Source organism: Lissotriton helveticus, chromosome 7, assembly GCF_964261635.1.
Source record: "Lissotriton helveticus chromosome 7, aLisHel1.1, whole genome shotgun sequence".
Lineage (NCBI taxonomy): Eukaryota > Metazoa > Chordata > Amphibia > Caudata > Salamandridae > Lissotriton > Lissotriton helveticus.
The window spans coordinates 1,452,502,710-1,452,517,851 of record NC_136068.1 but is presented as its reverse complement, the minus strand read 5'-3'; the positions used below and the strand labels follow the sequence as shown (position 1 = coordinate 1,452,517,851).

Sequence of the window (15,142 nt, the reverse complement as noted above, 5' to 3'; positions counted from 1 at the left end):
TTTTTTGGGCACTTTTAATGGTGATGGAAATTGAATACAACTAAGAACATCACTTACCTGATTTAAAAATGGTCTGTCCACTCACAATAATTTTACAATAATCTTATACAACAATTTTTCACATCAAATGCTTACAGTATAATAACATTTTGCAAGGTAACGGTCTAGAGAGTTTTGAGAATTGTTGAACCGTTTTTAGGTGACTTTTACTAGACATGTACGCTCACAAGAGTTCAGTGTCTGTTGAGAATTTGAGTGGTGCTCTATTATTAACTGTGTAAATGTGCCAGCTCACCCACACCAGTTTGTAAACGGCACCACCCAGCCTTACTTAAGCAGTGTGTCATGCAGAACACGATCAGCCGGTGCTTGCTTTTCAACAGTATAAGGTTGTCTAGGACATATAGCTTCTATTTCAACACAGTATAAACGTAAAAATCCCAGCACAGGGAAAAGGATAAGCGTACCTGCAGGGGTCACATGCCATCAGGCCCAATTGTAGGAGACGATGGTCCGTGAAAAATGTGAGGTCTTAAAAAATACACACAAAGAACACACAGGGTAAAAAATGAAGTTCATCAGCAATCCCCTTTAATAACCTGACATTAAACAGCAGTACAGCAAATTATCTAAAGTGGCTTTCTTTTTTTATTTTTATGAAAAAGGGAACTTATCAGAGAAATGAAGATCTGGCTCAGGTCCTGTTTGGGATTCTTGCCTAAGTGCACACAACTTAAAAACAAAGAAAATAAATGTACTACAAAGGTCTCACAATTTCAGTTCACTTCGATTTATTTTTTAATAATTAGTTTTTGTTTTAAAACCAAACAAATAAATGGAATCTAAAACTGGGGGTGGGGAGGAGGAGGCTCCCCCAGTGTGAGATTGTGATGGGTTTCCATATTAGCCATGTGGCATACAGGTGCCAAACCGGGGGAAAGAAGAGGGCTGCTGACTGGCATAACCACCAGCAGAAGGCAGGCTACCCCCTTCACTGTAGGGAATAAACAACATGAGTACTATCGCCATATCAACTGCTTGAAGCACAGAAACGTTGATAAATGGTTCGGCAGAGCCACCCATTTATCCAAGTGTTCTTTTCAAGCACCTGACACACCTGATTGAACCCAGTCAAAAGAAAATAACAATTTTGTTACGTCATGATCCCTCAACAAGGGTGACTAATTGACTGCAGTGGGTCGAAATGTAGAAATGCATACTCAATTACATGAATGCACCGAGGAGTCTTAAATTCCATGATACGATTCAAGTTGAGCCGTCTGAAAATTGAATGGTGATCTTATTTAACCATATTGGACTCCAAAATGTTTACAAGGAATGACAAATATGTGCAGCTTCTTTCAAGTAGGAGCTTTGCCTGTGCCTGTTTCTAAACAAGGTTAACCAAAAGAACAGCAATTGAAGCCTTTCTTGTTACATGCAGTGGTGGTACTAAACAAAAGGGTGTGACGTGGCTGGAGGTTTCATCTGATGATCAAGTGCTTGAAAAACTATCAACACCTCTCGTTATCCACTGTAAAATGTGGTGCGTCGAGTATCTCAAAAGCAATCCCAACATGTTATCCAAACTACTGCCATGACTTTTGTCTTGCCAAATGTTACAACTGGAAAAGGTTTTTACTCATCTTAGGACATCTACTATGAGACGAAGCTCAGTTTACTTATCTATTGAAACATTCTATTTTGGATGGCACTCTGTGGGCAACAGAGGCTGAATAAACAAGGCATTACAGATTGAGTGTTTATACAGGATGAAGACACTTATCAAAGTGCCAATATTTCCACAAAAGGATCCAGAGCCACACATTTTGCTTCACTATCAAACAAATGATGTAACTGAATTTTATGCACATAGAAAATGCTTAGCACCATCTGAGCAGTTTTAGTAAATATTTAGCATCAGAGAGGAGCTATATGTGCACGTTCTTTGAATGGTTCCAAGCAGCTCCTTTTGTGCAAAACTCAGTTTTTAAGCAGGCATTGGTTCTGCACTACAGAATCAACCTTTCAAGTTTCTCTCTTATAAATGAAAAGGGGTTGCTTGCAGGCCCAGCACCTAGACAGGAGTAACAGCATCTCTTCCCCTTCTCCTAAGGCTTTGGCTGGGGTCAGGCTCAGAGATGGCTCGCTGAAGGTAATCCATGGCTGATGACGATTTAAGGTCGGCCCGTTAAGGTTTTGCTAGGCTGATCCAGCCACGGATTGGCTTAGGTTTCCGTTCCTGCCTTTGGCAAAGCTGAATGTTACATGGTTTGCATACAAAAAAGGGGACGGGAGAGAAAAAGTTACCCCAACCCTCCCCCACAACAAAATAGCAAAATAAAAATCCAACAGTTTAAACAGCAGGAGCTTGTGCCCACTCTTAAGAAAGGTGACCTATGAAGAGACGCCTCAGTTGGGGAAATCCCGCATGCGTAGGAGCTCGATGGCTGATAAAAAGCCCCATTCCCACTGACTGAGCTGGTGAATGGCATCCTGCGAAGAGCTGTGGAGCCACCCTGCCAAGGCAGCCCTGGGCGCTCATCTCTGGCAGTCAAAATGGTATCAGTTTGGTCGAGGGGTCTAAGGATCTGGAGTGGGAGGAGGTGGGCTGGCGGATGGGCTTTGCACTCTGATGGGGTCAGTTCTATTTCAAGCAGCGTTCAAAGTAAGTGGATCCGATATAACCTCCACGCATGGAGCGCTGCACGTTTTGCTCAAAGAGGCGTCTGTTATTCTGAAGGACTTCAGCAGCCTCTTTATTCAATGGGTCTTCTGGATTAGGCTCCTGAAAGAAAGAAAGAAAATAAGACCGTCATGAGCTTTAAATACTATAGAAGGAGCCCAGAAGAATAAACACTAAATAAAAAATTCCTTCTGACCGAACTATTGATCCCTCCCCTGTACTTAGTCATTCCCCTTTGCTTTTTTACTTAAGTCAAAGATCAGTTTTTTCACGTACCGCAAGTCATATTGAGCAGTGGAGTACTGAGGAGCATTCTGTTTTGCAACATGTCCATATGAAAATTGTGAATAACAGCATAAACAGCTTTGTTAAAGACAATGGGCCAGAACTTCTGCCAGGTAATGTGAAGGGCTGAAACCGTTTTATGAAAAGCTTGCTTGAAGTTAATGCTATTAAAAGAGGGCTCACATATCACAGAGTGCTCTTTTTCACACAATGCTAATGACTGGCGGCCTGTGATATACTTCTCAATATCGATGAACTTTGCTCTGGGACACTGATTATTATATTTTATGTATAGCACTTATTTTATATATATTATATATGTGTGTATATACATATACATATATACATACATATACACACACAGGCACGTTTTTGTGGTTTAGTTTAAACTGACCATTAATTATGATCCGTGTTTGGCATATGTTAGCGTTATGTAGTGTTATGACTTGGTGAGAACGAGATGAAAGGAAGATGTGTTCTTTGACAAAGGGACACTGGATGGTATAGAACCTCACAGATTGAAAAATTCAAGGTGAAATGGCTTAATGTTTTAAAACTGGATATTTATGTAGTAGACAATATGAAACTTTTAACTTACTGTGGTGGTGGTGAGACCAACAGTCAAAAACACTGACCTTTTGTGCATCAAAACGCTCAACAAACATCCCAGAGATTCAGCTCCACACTACAAAGTTTGTTCTGTCTTTTTCTCACCATTATAAAAGGTCCATTGTGTGAGTTAACCACTTGGCTGCTAAGGGGTGTGGGAGTGGGTCCATTGACTTTCCATTGAAATCAATGGAAACTCCATGACGAGTTACCCTTGTCATTAGCACTGAAGGGGTTAACACTCAATACCAACATGACGTGCTTCAGGAGAAACCCTACCTGGAGCATATACATGAAAGTTCCATGTTTATACCATTTAAACAGACATTGCGTTAAAAAATCTGTTAACTCAAATGAATCTTTATTATGCGACTCATTTCCAATTAGGGATGTGTTGCAATTGGTAAATTAGTTCTCAAAACACAACCAGGTCCAATTACAGACAGTTTGTGCTTTCTTTCTCACAATTTTTATTTAAATTTGCAATTTTTATATATGAAGCTCCTTAACGAAGTTTAGAAGTTAAAACTGAAAACTCCTATCAGTCTGTTTAACCATTCAGCGCCATCTTGTGGAAATCAGACGATCACAATGCATAAAAAATACAATATTTTCAATAGTTCAGCGAAAGAAATATTCCCTTTGGGCAAAGTATCCGTTCTTTCCACTCGTTGAATATTTTCAGAAATATGTTAAACTTCGGGGATTATGTTACGAGCCGGTAAGGATCTGTTCGTCGTATGTACTGCTCTAGATTCACATGCACTTCCATCTAGTGTTGGGCTCAGACCTTTGCAACAACCCCCTCCCCCGTTATTGCAAATGTAACTAGCAGCAAATTATGTCCTGTACCGTAGTTGTGGAAGAGGATTAACAGTTCGGATTACAGTAGTGAAAAATATTTTCAATTTAGCATCCTAGCAGATGCGTGTGGTAGGCCTACAGGCTTCCTTTAGTATATCCATGCACTCTTAAGTTGTATTTTGAGCTACCCATACTCTGGGATCTCAGGAGCAAAATTGCTAGACTGAGCTGCTGTGATTCTGTGAGAGAAGGTCCAGCCAGTTGGGGGAGCCCCATCATTTCCACTGTGGGGCAATAGACACTTCTAGAAGGGATGAGAATCATGGCTGCCTGGCCCACAAGGGAGCCACTAGAATAAGGGAAAGGGACGTTTATCGCAATGTCCTCACCATTTACAGTAGAGGTGAGAGAAGAGGAAAAGAGTATGCAAAAATCCCGACCACTTTATCCACAAAGCACTACACATGGACTGGGGATGTGGAATCATGAAGGCCAAGTTTGGGCATTTTGCTTTTTCACAAGTGGCGAAAAGGGTATTGTCAGGGGCACCCCACTTGTGGATTTGTTACTGTGTCTGCAAAGTTGTTGACCACTGGTAGAAGATGTACTTGATGGATCGTCCAATACCAAATTATCTGCACTAGTACTGACAATCCAGGATTGTGTGTTCGGTCTTGCATTTGTGGGTAAAATATGGCGGACATATAGTCAGATCGCACCAGGATGGCCTTGCCACTGATGTATTTGAGAAAATCTTTCAGGGCTAGATGTATGACTAAAAGTTCCAGATGACTCATTTGGGGACCATGCTGATGGAGTGGCCACAAACCCTGGACTGTCAAGTCATTGAGATGCACCCCCCCCCTCCACTTTGTGAGGGATGCGATCTAGGTGACTGTAATTTGGGGATTAGGGTCCCTATCCACACGAGATCTACCCAGTGAACTTTGCTTGTGACTACTGCGCTGAGAGGCACTATTTGAGAGGAAGCATATGGAGTCTTGCATAAGGGACTATGGCTATGCAAGGGCCCATCGTACCTAGGATTGTGCATCACTGTTCAGACTGTGAGAGGTTGGAACAGCTAAAAAAGGAGTCAGTAACTGCTGTAATGCCTTTACCCTTTACTCGCTTGGATAGGCTTTGCGCGAGACTACATTGTGAGAAAGTGCCATCTTTCTTGCATGGTATACCCCCACTTTTTGCTGAATTACTGATTTGCTTTGACGGAGTGTGCCCTGGGCTCCTGCCGATCAGGTGGCCAGGGCCTGTGTTCCTTCCCTAAAACGGTGTTGAAACTAAAACCGAATTGGCACCTCTGGCCACATGTCAGCCCCTGGAAAATGGTACCCCGAGTACCCAGGGCATTGTGACCAGAGAAGACCCCTAAGGGCTGCAGCACTTGTTGTGCCACCCTTAGGGGTCCTGCACCCTGACACACACACTGCCTTTGCAGGCTGAGTGTCCTGGTGCAGAACTAAAGAAAGAGTCGACATGGCACACCTCCTTGTGTGCCATGCCGACAAACCCACTGCCCTGGCATACATCAGTCACCCCTCTAGCTGGGTGCCCTATGCTAGTGGTGTGGGCACAGGTGCATGAGCCCTGTGCCCCTACAGTACCCAGGGCCATTCCTGGGCACAGTAAGTGCAGTGATGCCATTAACAGTACATGGTGCTGGAAGGTTGTCATTACGAACTCCACAGCACCACAATGGCTACACTAAAGATAGACAAGTTTGATATCAAACTTCTCAGCACATTAAACCCACACTGATGCCAGTGTGGGATTTAGTGTAAAATGCACTACAGAGGGAATCTTAGAGATGCCCCCGCCCCCCCCCGAGACCTAACCTACAATCCACGTCTTGTCTGAGAGGCTGCCTAGGCTGCCACACAGCAAATATGTCGGTGGACCCCTGGGTGGAGAGCCCCCGCTCTCCTGGACCTGCAACAATGCACGTCCTGGTGCTAGGTCTCGTCCCCCAGGATGGGCAGGGGAAGCTTCAAAGGCATGCCGACTTTGTGAGCTTCTCCAGGCCACTTGCTGTACTGAGCAACTGGCCCCCACCAGTCCTGACCCCCACTCTAGCGGGACGACTGGCGGGAAACCCTCAGTGAGGAAAGGGAGTGTGCCAGCCTGTGCCAACTCCACCCCTCAGGTGGGAGAAGGCGAGGTGAAACAACACCGGGCTCCGGACATCTTGAAGGGAGCCATGCCCAATCAGAGATAGGCTCAGCCATGCCCAATCAGAGATAGGCTCCTGCCCCCCTCCCACAGGAGAGGAGCAGGATCGGGACCTATTGGTCCCTGCCCTTGCCCTACCTGTGACGCCCCTACATTCAGTATTTAGGGGCACCCTGAACCTTCCTTCCTCAGATCCAGATTTGAAAACAAGAAAGAAGATCAACAAGAAGAAGACCTGCCATGTAGCTGCTAACAAGAGGACAACACCAACTGTCTTGGCCCATCCCTACAGGCCTGTTGAGCTTTGGACCTGCTCCTGCTAAATCCTGGCGACTCCTGCGGACAGCAACCTTGAAAACCCCGGAGGACCTGCCTGCCTTGAACCTCTTAAAGACTAGGGGACTCCCATGAGCAGGCGTTCTGCTCAAACAGCAACACCCCTGGTGCCAGCCAGGAACCACGAATCCAGGACACTGCACCTGCCGAGCCCGGCCTGTGCAGACAAAGACCCTGAGGACGCCCCCCGGCGATTCTGACCTGAAATCCAGTACCCAAGGACCCTCCTCGATGACCCAGACGACGCCCGCAGCCTCACAGCAAGGGAACCTTCCAACCGTGACTAGCAGAGGGTAAGATTTCCCAATGTCAAAAGACACCCCTGCATCCGGCGCCCCAAAGGCCCCCTGTGCCAAACTCTTGGGTGCCTACCTATCCTCCAAGATCCCAAATACCTCTCAAAGTGTTTGTCGCTCCTGAAGAATCTCCGTCCCTGAGCCTGCAGTCTTTGTCCACTTTCCAAGATCTCAATTGAATAACATTGAGTGCCCAAAGGCTCAAAAGCACTCTGCACCCAGTCGCCCGAGTGCCCCTGGCAGTGCAACCTTGGTCCTAACCTACTTCCCCATTTGCCCTGAGCAAGTAACCAGGAGCCAAGCTCCCACAGCCGCGTGGCCTGCTTGCCAGCAGCCACCAACCGAAGGCCCCCGGCCTCTCATTGGATAACATTGGGCCTAACTACCTCTGCACTCGGCTGCCCCTGTGCCACTGAGGGTGTACCAACTGTACCTACGTGACCCTGGGAGAACCCGGAGTCTATGCCCAGAACCTTAACTCTGCCAGTTGAGTACTCACCCAAAAGCCGATAACTCCATTGACTGGTTTCACTTGGAAATCTTATGTGTGGAGTTTTGAAACTTTAAAATATTCACCTAAAATTAGCTGAACAACGAATTCCGAGTTACTCACCTGTTATCAGGAGAGAACCCAGTGCTTCATCTTTTGGCCCAGCACTGCCCTGAAAAGTAATCCTAACTGTACTTACCAGTAACTTGAATTTCCTTCCATAGGAACCCATTATCTGGTTTTCACCAGAAAAGTGTTGATTTTCAGAAACTACAAATATTGCTTAAAAACCGCCTGTAGGACTTAAAGGCATTCTTTGAACTGTTTACAGGAGATGCACTAGTGCTGGATCCAGGATCCAACCCAGAGTAAGAAAAAGTAACCATAACACTACTTACCTGCTAAGTGAATTTCCTCCCATAGGATAACATTGGTGATTCTATGTGAAAAAGTTTGTCAACTTTTAAAATACAATAATATTCCTTAAAAATCACTACTGTAACCACAACGCTTTTACTTAACTGTTTACAGGAAATGTCACAGGACTGAATCTAGGATCCAGTCCTGCGGTTAGAAAAGTAATCTACAAAGTAACTAATTGCATTGAACTAGAAATTCCCATTGAGCTCAATGTTGCATTGTGTTTGAAATTGTGTTGCCTATTGCAACAAACTGTAACTATTGTAATCAAAAAGTCTATTGCCTATTTGAAAAGTATTTAACTAAAGTAACTCATTCTGAGAATGTATATTTTGATACCTTGTTGGTTCTAAAAATAAAACTATATATTTTGATACAAAACAATTGGTCTAGAGTTCAGTTCCTGAGTGTGTGAGACCATTTGCTGGCTGAGTGTGTACAACAAATGCTTTACACTGTCCTCTAATACTGCCTTACTGCTCCACCAAGCTACCACTTTGGGGAGTAAGGTTGTATCTAACTTTAGCCTCTGCCAAACCTCTGGGGACTGTGGACTCTGTACACACTGTACCTTACTTTGGTCCAATATATACAAAGCCACTTTCTTACATGCATGAAAGTAACTAAAATGGAATGGATCTGAAATGGCTGGAGGTGGAATATGGCAGCATTTACTGCAAAACCCAACTCATGCAGAAGGGCGATAGCCGCTTGGTGTGAGCTAAGCAGTTGTGTCCGGTTGCACTTTGGATCAGCCAATCGTCTAGGGAGGGGAAGATGTCAGTTTCACAGTACCCTTCCTTGCCCTCCCTTGAGGTGGGCTTCTACCACTGCGAGACATTGGGTGAACACCCCTGGGACCATGATCATTCCGAGGGTCAACATTTAAAACTGGTAGTGGTGACCCACTTATGAGGCATAGATACCATTGATAGGCTGGAAGGATGGGGATGTGAAAATGGTTATCCTTCTTGAAGTTGCCTTGCTGCAGCCAGGGCATGGCATCCTGTAGGTAGTATCCTGTACGGTGATCATATGGAAATTTTCTGAGAGGATAAATCTGTTGAGAGAGTGGCTTAGGTTGAGGATTGGCCTGAGGGGGCAGTCTTTCGAAGATGAGGAAGTACTGGGAGAAGACCCCTTCGCCCTGGTGTTGAGGGTGCCTCTTTGAGAAGGAGTGCCCAAAACTCTTCTTACAGTATGGACTGAGGGCGTGTGTGTGTGAGGGGGTGAGATATTTGGTGGGGGATAATATGAGCTAGAAGCAGAAGCCATGCTCTAAGATAGAACCCACATATCTGTGATGATCTATAGGCAGGGAAGAAATCCCTGGTGCCTCCACCCTGACAGGTGTAGTGTAGAATGTGGGGGTGGGGGGGGGGGGGGGGGGGGGGGGTGGGGGGGGGAGGGGGGAGTCAATGCTTGGAGGAAGCGCCCATGCCTCGACCATTGGAGTGGTTACCCATGAAGGTGCCCTGTGCATAACCCCTATCATGTGGGTGGAAAGTCTGTTGCTGGTGTTGGTACGACTGTGTTGGGTCAGGGGAAGGAGCCATGGACCCATCCCCTGTCTGGTGTCTCCGAAAGAAGTCTCTGGAACTTTAAGCTCACCCGTGTCCTGAGCAGTAGCCTTGGCGCATGGTCTCTGGTCAACTGAGGTAGACTGGGGTCTTAGAGCACCACTCCCTACTCTCCGACTTTCTCATCTTCTGGCTCAGAGGAATCCGATGATCTTGGGCCTGGGTTGATGGGCCTGCATGCCAGGGGGACTCTCAAAACTCGAAACAATCGAAAAAGGTGGTGGACCCACAACAGTCCGTCTCTCCACTACCGAAGCGTCTTTTTGACCCTGAAGACCAAACAGGACTTGCAGCAGGTGTCGTCGTACTCTAGGGAGAGGCAAAGGTAACATACAGTGTGGAGATCGCCACAGGGGAATTATGAGTGGCACCGATGGTATCCTTTCCATCACCTTGTGGTTGTTTTCATTTTCCGGCGTCAACAGGGAAGATGTGGGGTCTCGAAGGGTGGGTGCGACATTTGGAGAGGTGGATAGAGAGGAGAGTAGAGTAGATGAAGAAGGACTGGCGTAAAGACTATTCTCTGTAACAGGAAGGGAAGAGCGTTTAGGTTCGATACTAGGATCATCTTTGATACACGTCTGAACCAGAGGACGGAGAAAAAGATAATGTTATTTACCCAGTAAACATCTGTTCTTGGCATGTACAGCTGTAGATTCACATGCTTTGCATACTCCTGCCATCTAGTGTTGGGTCCGTATATTTGCAAGTTGTTTTTCTTAGAAGAAGTCTATTCCAGGCACGAGATAGGCGACTCCTCCTTTCGTTGATCGTACACATGGGCATCGCTTCACTGTTAGATTGTTTTCCTGCAGAGGGTGAGAATGGAGTAAGTAAAGAATAAACATGTCCATGCGTATGTATGTAGAATAAGTTAGAGAACTGCAACAGTTACAGGTATCTGGGGAGGCAGGTGGGCACATGTGAATCTACAGCTGTACATGCCAAGAACAGATGTTTACTGGGTAAGTAACATCATCCGTTCGAGGCATGTGAGCTGTAGATCACATGCTTTGCATAGATTATACAGCAGTATTTACCCAAAGCAGTGGCTAACCTGTAACTGTTGGAGTGGTCTAAAACAGTGCTGCAAGTACTGCTTGCCCACATTAGCTTGTCTCTCTCACACAGACACAATAGTGCTTGGTGCAGCTTTACAAATGTCAATTATGGGGATGTTTCCTAAGAAAGCCATAGGAGCCCCTATTTTACGAGTGGAATGCACACTAGGGGGTATAATTAAAGTTTTTAGCTTTTGCATAACAAGTTTGAATGCATTTATCAATTCACCTGGCAATACCGGACTGCCCTTTTGTGGTGGTGCAAAAGCAACAAAAAGTTATTTGGTTTCACAAAATGATTTGGTCATTTAAATGTAATATAAAAAGGCTCTTCTGACATCTAAGGTGTGTAGAGCTCGTTCTGCCACTGAATCAGGTTGAGGAAAGAATACTGGTAATTCAACCGACTGATTGATATGAAAGGCAGAAATTACCTTAGGTAGAAATTTAGGGTTAGTACGAAGAACCACTTTGTCTCTGTGAAGTTGGAAAAAAGGTTCTTCTACGGTTAGTGCCTGTACTTCACCCACTCTCCTCAGTGTAGTGACTGCAATGAGGAAAGCAGTCTTCCAGGAGAGATACTGTGGCTCAAATGTATGGATTCGTTCAAAAGGTGGGCTCATTAATCTTGTGAGGACTATGTTAAGATTTCACACCGGGGCAGGTAAAAGTCTTGGTGGTATAACTCTATTAAGTCCTTCCATGAAAGCTTTGATTACTGGCACTCTGAAAAGCGATAAAAGTTGCCTATTTTGTAAATACGCAGCTATAGCAACGAGATGTAGTCGGAAAGAAGTGCAAGATAATCCTGACTGCTGCAAGTGTAACAGATAACAAATGAAATTTTGCATTGAAGCATCAAGAGGATTGATGTGTTATTGCAATAGAGAACAAAGCATTTCCATTTAGCTGCATAACAGGCTCTTGTAGTAGGCCTTCTGGCCTCTCTAATTATGTTCATACAGTCTGGTAGGAGATTTAGATAACCAAACTATGATTTCAGGAGCCAGATTGCGAAATTCAGTTGTTTGGGATCGGAGTGTTTGATTTGTCCATGGCGCTGTGTGAGGAGACTGGATGTGAGGTGTAGCTTTTGATGTGGAACTAAGGACAGCTTCTACAGGGTCGTGAACCAAGGTTGACGGGCCCTTGTGTGAGTTACTAGGATCAGTGTGAGAGATGTTTGAGTTCCTGAACCACTAATGAGATGAGTGAGAAAGGCGGAAAAGCGTAGGCAAATATCCCTGACCAGTTCATCCATAGTACATTGCCTTTGGAGAGCGGGTGTGGGTACCTGGAGGCGAAGTTCGGGGTTTTGGTGTGTGGCAAAAAGATCTATTTTAGGGACTCCACAACTTTGAAAGTATGGGAGGAGATCTTGAGGGTGAAGTATACCTTTGTGTTTTTGCTGTCTCCGTCTGCTGAGAAGATCAGCAATCTTATTGTTCACTCCTAAGAGGTGTTCCGCTAGGAGACAGATTTTGCGGTGAATGGCCCACTTCCAAATGTCTAGGGCTAAGTGCGACAGTTGAAGAGTTTGTGTGTGTATCCCCCCCTTCCCGTGTTTTTGTATGCAATTCATAGCTTTCATGTTGTCTGTACGCACTAGGACAGCTTTGCCGACCAGATGAGTCTGAAATGCTTTGAGCGCTAGAAAGACTGCTAGCAGCTCTAGATGGTTATTATGGAGAGTTTTTTGCTGTTGACTCCACAGGCCTTGCACTGTGTGCTGTTGAAGATGAGCCCCCCAACCAGCGAGGGATGGGTCTGCTGCTAGCATTCTCTGTGGAACTGGGTCTATCCTTTTGATACATTTTGCGTGTTCCATCACTGCAGAGAGCGAGGAGTATAGCCACTTACGAACACTAGATCGTTTAACAGGCATGATGTAAAATTACATCCTTCCCAGTAGTTGTGTAATGTTCGAGCTGGAAGCGAGTGATTGGACTAAATCTGGAGAACTAGTACCTGAATGTTTCGAATTATGGCTGCAGTGGGCAAGGCCAGAGCCTTTTGAGTATCTAAAGTGGCTCCTAGGTAATTTTGAGTGTTGTAAGGTTGGAGATGTGATTTCAACACATTGACTGTGAACCGAAGTTGGTGCAGTAACTGTAGTGTCCTGTGAGTATGTTGGAGACACTTTGGATAGGTACTGTCTTAGATGAGCCAGTCCTCCAAGGAGAGGAAGACATGAATGTGTGGTCTTCTCAGATGAGCAGCGACTAATGCCAGACAATGTAAAGACTCTGAGTGTAGTGGTGACTCTGAAGGGGAGTACCTTGAACTGATAATGTTGGCCCGCTATCACAAATCTGAGAAATTTGCGATGAGCGGGTTGTATTGGAAATAGAAGTAGGCGTCCTTTAAGTCTAGAGTAGACAGAAAGTCACACTGTTGCAGGAGTGGGAGCACTAGTTGAAGTGTTACCATGTGAAAATGGTCTGACTAAATGTAAAGGTTTAATTCTCTGAGGTCCAAGATTGGCCTGAGAGAACCGTCCTTTTTGGGTATGAGAAAATAAAAGGAGAACGGGCTCTTTAGCTACTTTTAAAAGGAGAGACTGAACCTCTTGTTTGAGGAGGTGTAAGTGATCCGGTGACAATTTGTGTGAACGGGGAGGAATGTTTGGAGGATTGTTAGTAAACTCCAGGCAATAACCAGAACGGATAATTTCTAGTACCCATTTGTCTGTAGTTATCGACTCCCCCCCCCCCCCCCCCGCCTCCCCTGACAGGCGTTAAATGGTTAGGGGGTGGGGTCGGGAGTGTAGGCAAGTCCCTGTTTGCTACTGGAGGGATAGGTGCGTGTGTTGGAACCTCTACCCTTGCAATTGTTGCCTCTGTAACCAACTCTGAAGAATCACCTAGAGGGTTGATTGTTGCCTTTATAGGTGGTAGAGGGAGTGTCTGATTAGGTATTCTTGGACCATCCGCGATAGGAGAGCCGAAAGGAACCACGTCCTGCAGTTAATCGGAGGGCTCCCATAGATTTAGCAACCTCTGTGTCCTTCATTTTTTCTAATGATGAATCTACCACAGGACCAAAAAGGTGTTCCTTATCAAATGGTGTGTTCAGGATAGAAGTTTGAACCTCTGGTTTAAAACCTGACATGCGTAACCAGGCATGCCTTCTTAAAAGAACGCTGGTGTTGACAGCTCTGGCAGGTGTGTCACCAGCATCTAAGGCGCACCTGATTGACTTATTGATATGAGCTGTCCCTCCCGCACGAGGTCTTGAACTTTGGACTTGTGCTAATCTGGTAGAAACTGGAGCAACAGCTCCATTCCATCCCAATGTGCCATGTCGTACCTAGCTAAAAGTGCTTGGGTATTGGAGAGGCACCCAAAGTTTGCAGCCTGGGAGATTACTCTTTTCCTCGAAGCGTCTAGTAACTCAGATTTTTTGTCTGGGGGTGGGGCATCTCCTGGGGTTTGGGAATTGGCCCTTTTGCGAGGGTTGGAAACTACCAATGAATCCATTAGTAACTGCCCCCTTATGTATGCTGGATCTGATGGTGCCGGTTTATATTTCTTGTCTGCACTAAGGGTGAGAATAAGTGACCTGACGGGATCATTAAAAAGGTCATCCACGTGTCTAATCATACCCTTAAACATGGGGAGTGTGTGAGAGGATTTTTGGGTACTGCAGAGTGTTTCGAAAAGTAAATCCTCTTCTAGGGATTATGTATGCACCTGAACCCCATGGTAGTTAGCACCTCTACCCAACAGTTCTATGTATCCTACACTGTTGTCCGGTGGAGAAGGCTTGGTAGGGTACAGATCAGGATCATTCCCTGTGGGCGAATTGGTGTTGTAATCTGTCCAGGGGTCTGTAGGTGTTGGCTCATTGTCCCCCATCATCCAGATCATCAGGTGTATGTGGTGGTGAGTTCCTGGGTGAAATTAGTAAGGGTTAAAACTGAGAAGGAGGAGGTGATGGAAGAGGAGGAGAAGGGTTAGTACCCACATTTTTCCTTTTTAAAGGAATGTGGTAGGCCTTTTCAGTTTCAGGTTTGCGTTTTATTGTCAACTGGGTGGCAATATTTCCAGTTGTTGGATGCATAAAGAGCTCACATTGTTTCGGATCCGGTTTGGAGGGCGGAACATCTAAATGGTGCTCTTTTAATGGAATCGGCACATCCGTTTGTTTCGGTGCCGTAGGCTTCGGTGCCAGTGTTTTGGGTGCCGGGGTTTTGGATGCAGAGGATTTCGGATCCAGAGGAGTTTTCGGCTTAGAAGGGGGTGGGGCAAAGCCTGCCTGACTGCCTGCCATCCCGAAGGTTTCGGCTCTTTGACCGTTTTCAAATTGCTCTGTTCGGAGCCGGAAGGGTATAGGGTATGTTTCGGTGCAGAATCGGAAGGTGGGGTGTCGGAACCATTGTCTCGGTG

The 15,142-nt window shown here is 45.5% G+C and overlaps 1 protein-coding gene across 2 annotated transcripts in view; it reads right to left on the bottom strand.

Annotated features, from left to right (window-relative positions):
- Positions 1-569: 569 nt before the first annotated feature.
- The window catches only part of UBE2M (ubiquitin conjugating enzyme E2 M), a 173,610-nt gene continuing 159,037 nt past the window's right edge, over positions 570-15,142 (bottom strand). For both annotated transcript variants that reach the window (XM_078654817.1, XM_078654816.1), the window contains one exon: positions 570-2,788. In XM_078654817.1, the coding sequence (XP_078510943.1) occupies positions 2,648-2,788 (141 nt within the window). In that variant the 3' untranslated portion in view covers positions 570-2,647. The remainder of the gene's footprint in view (positions 2,789-15,142) is intronic.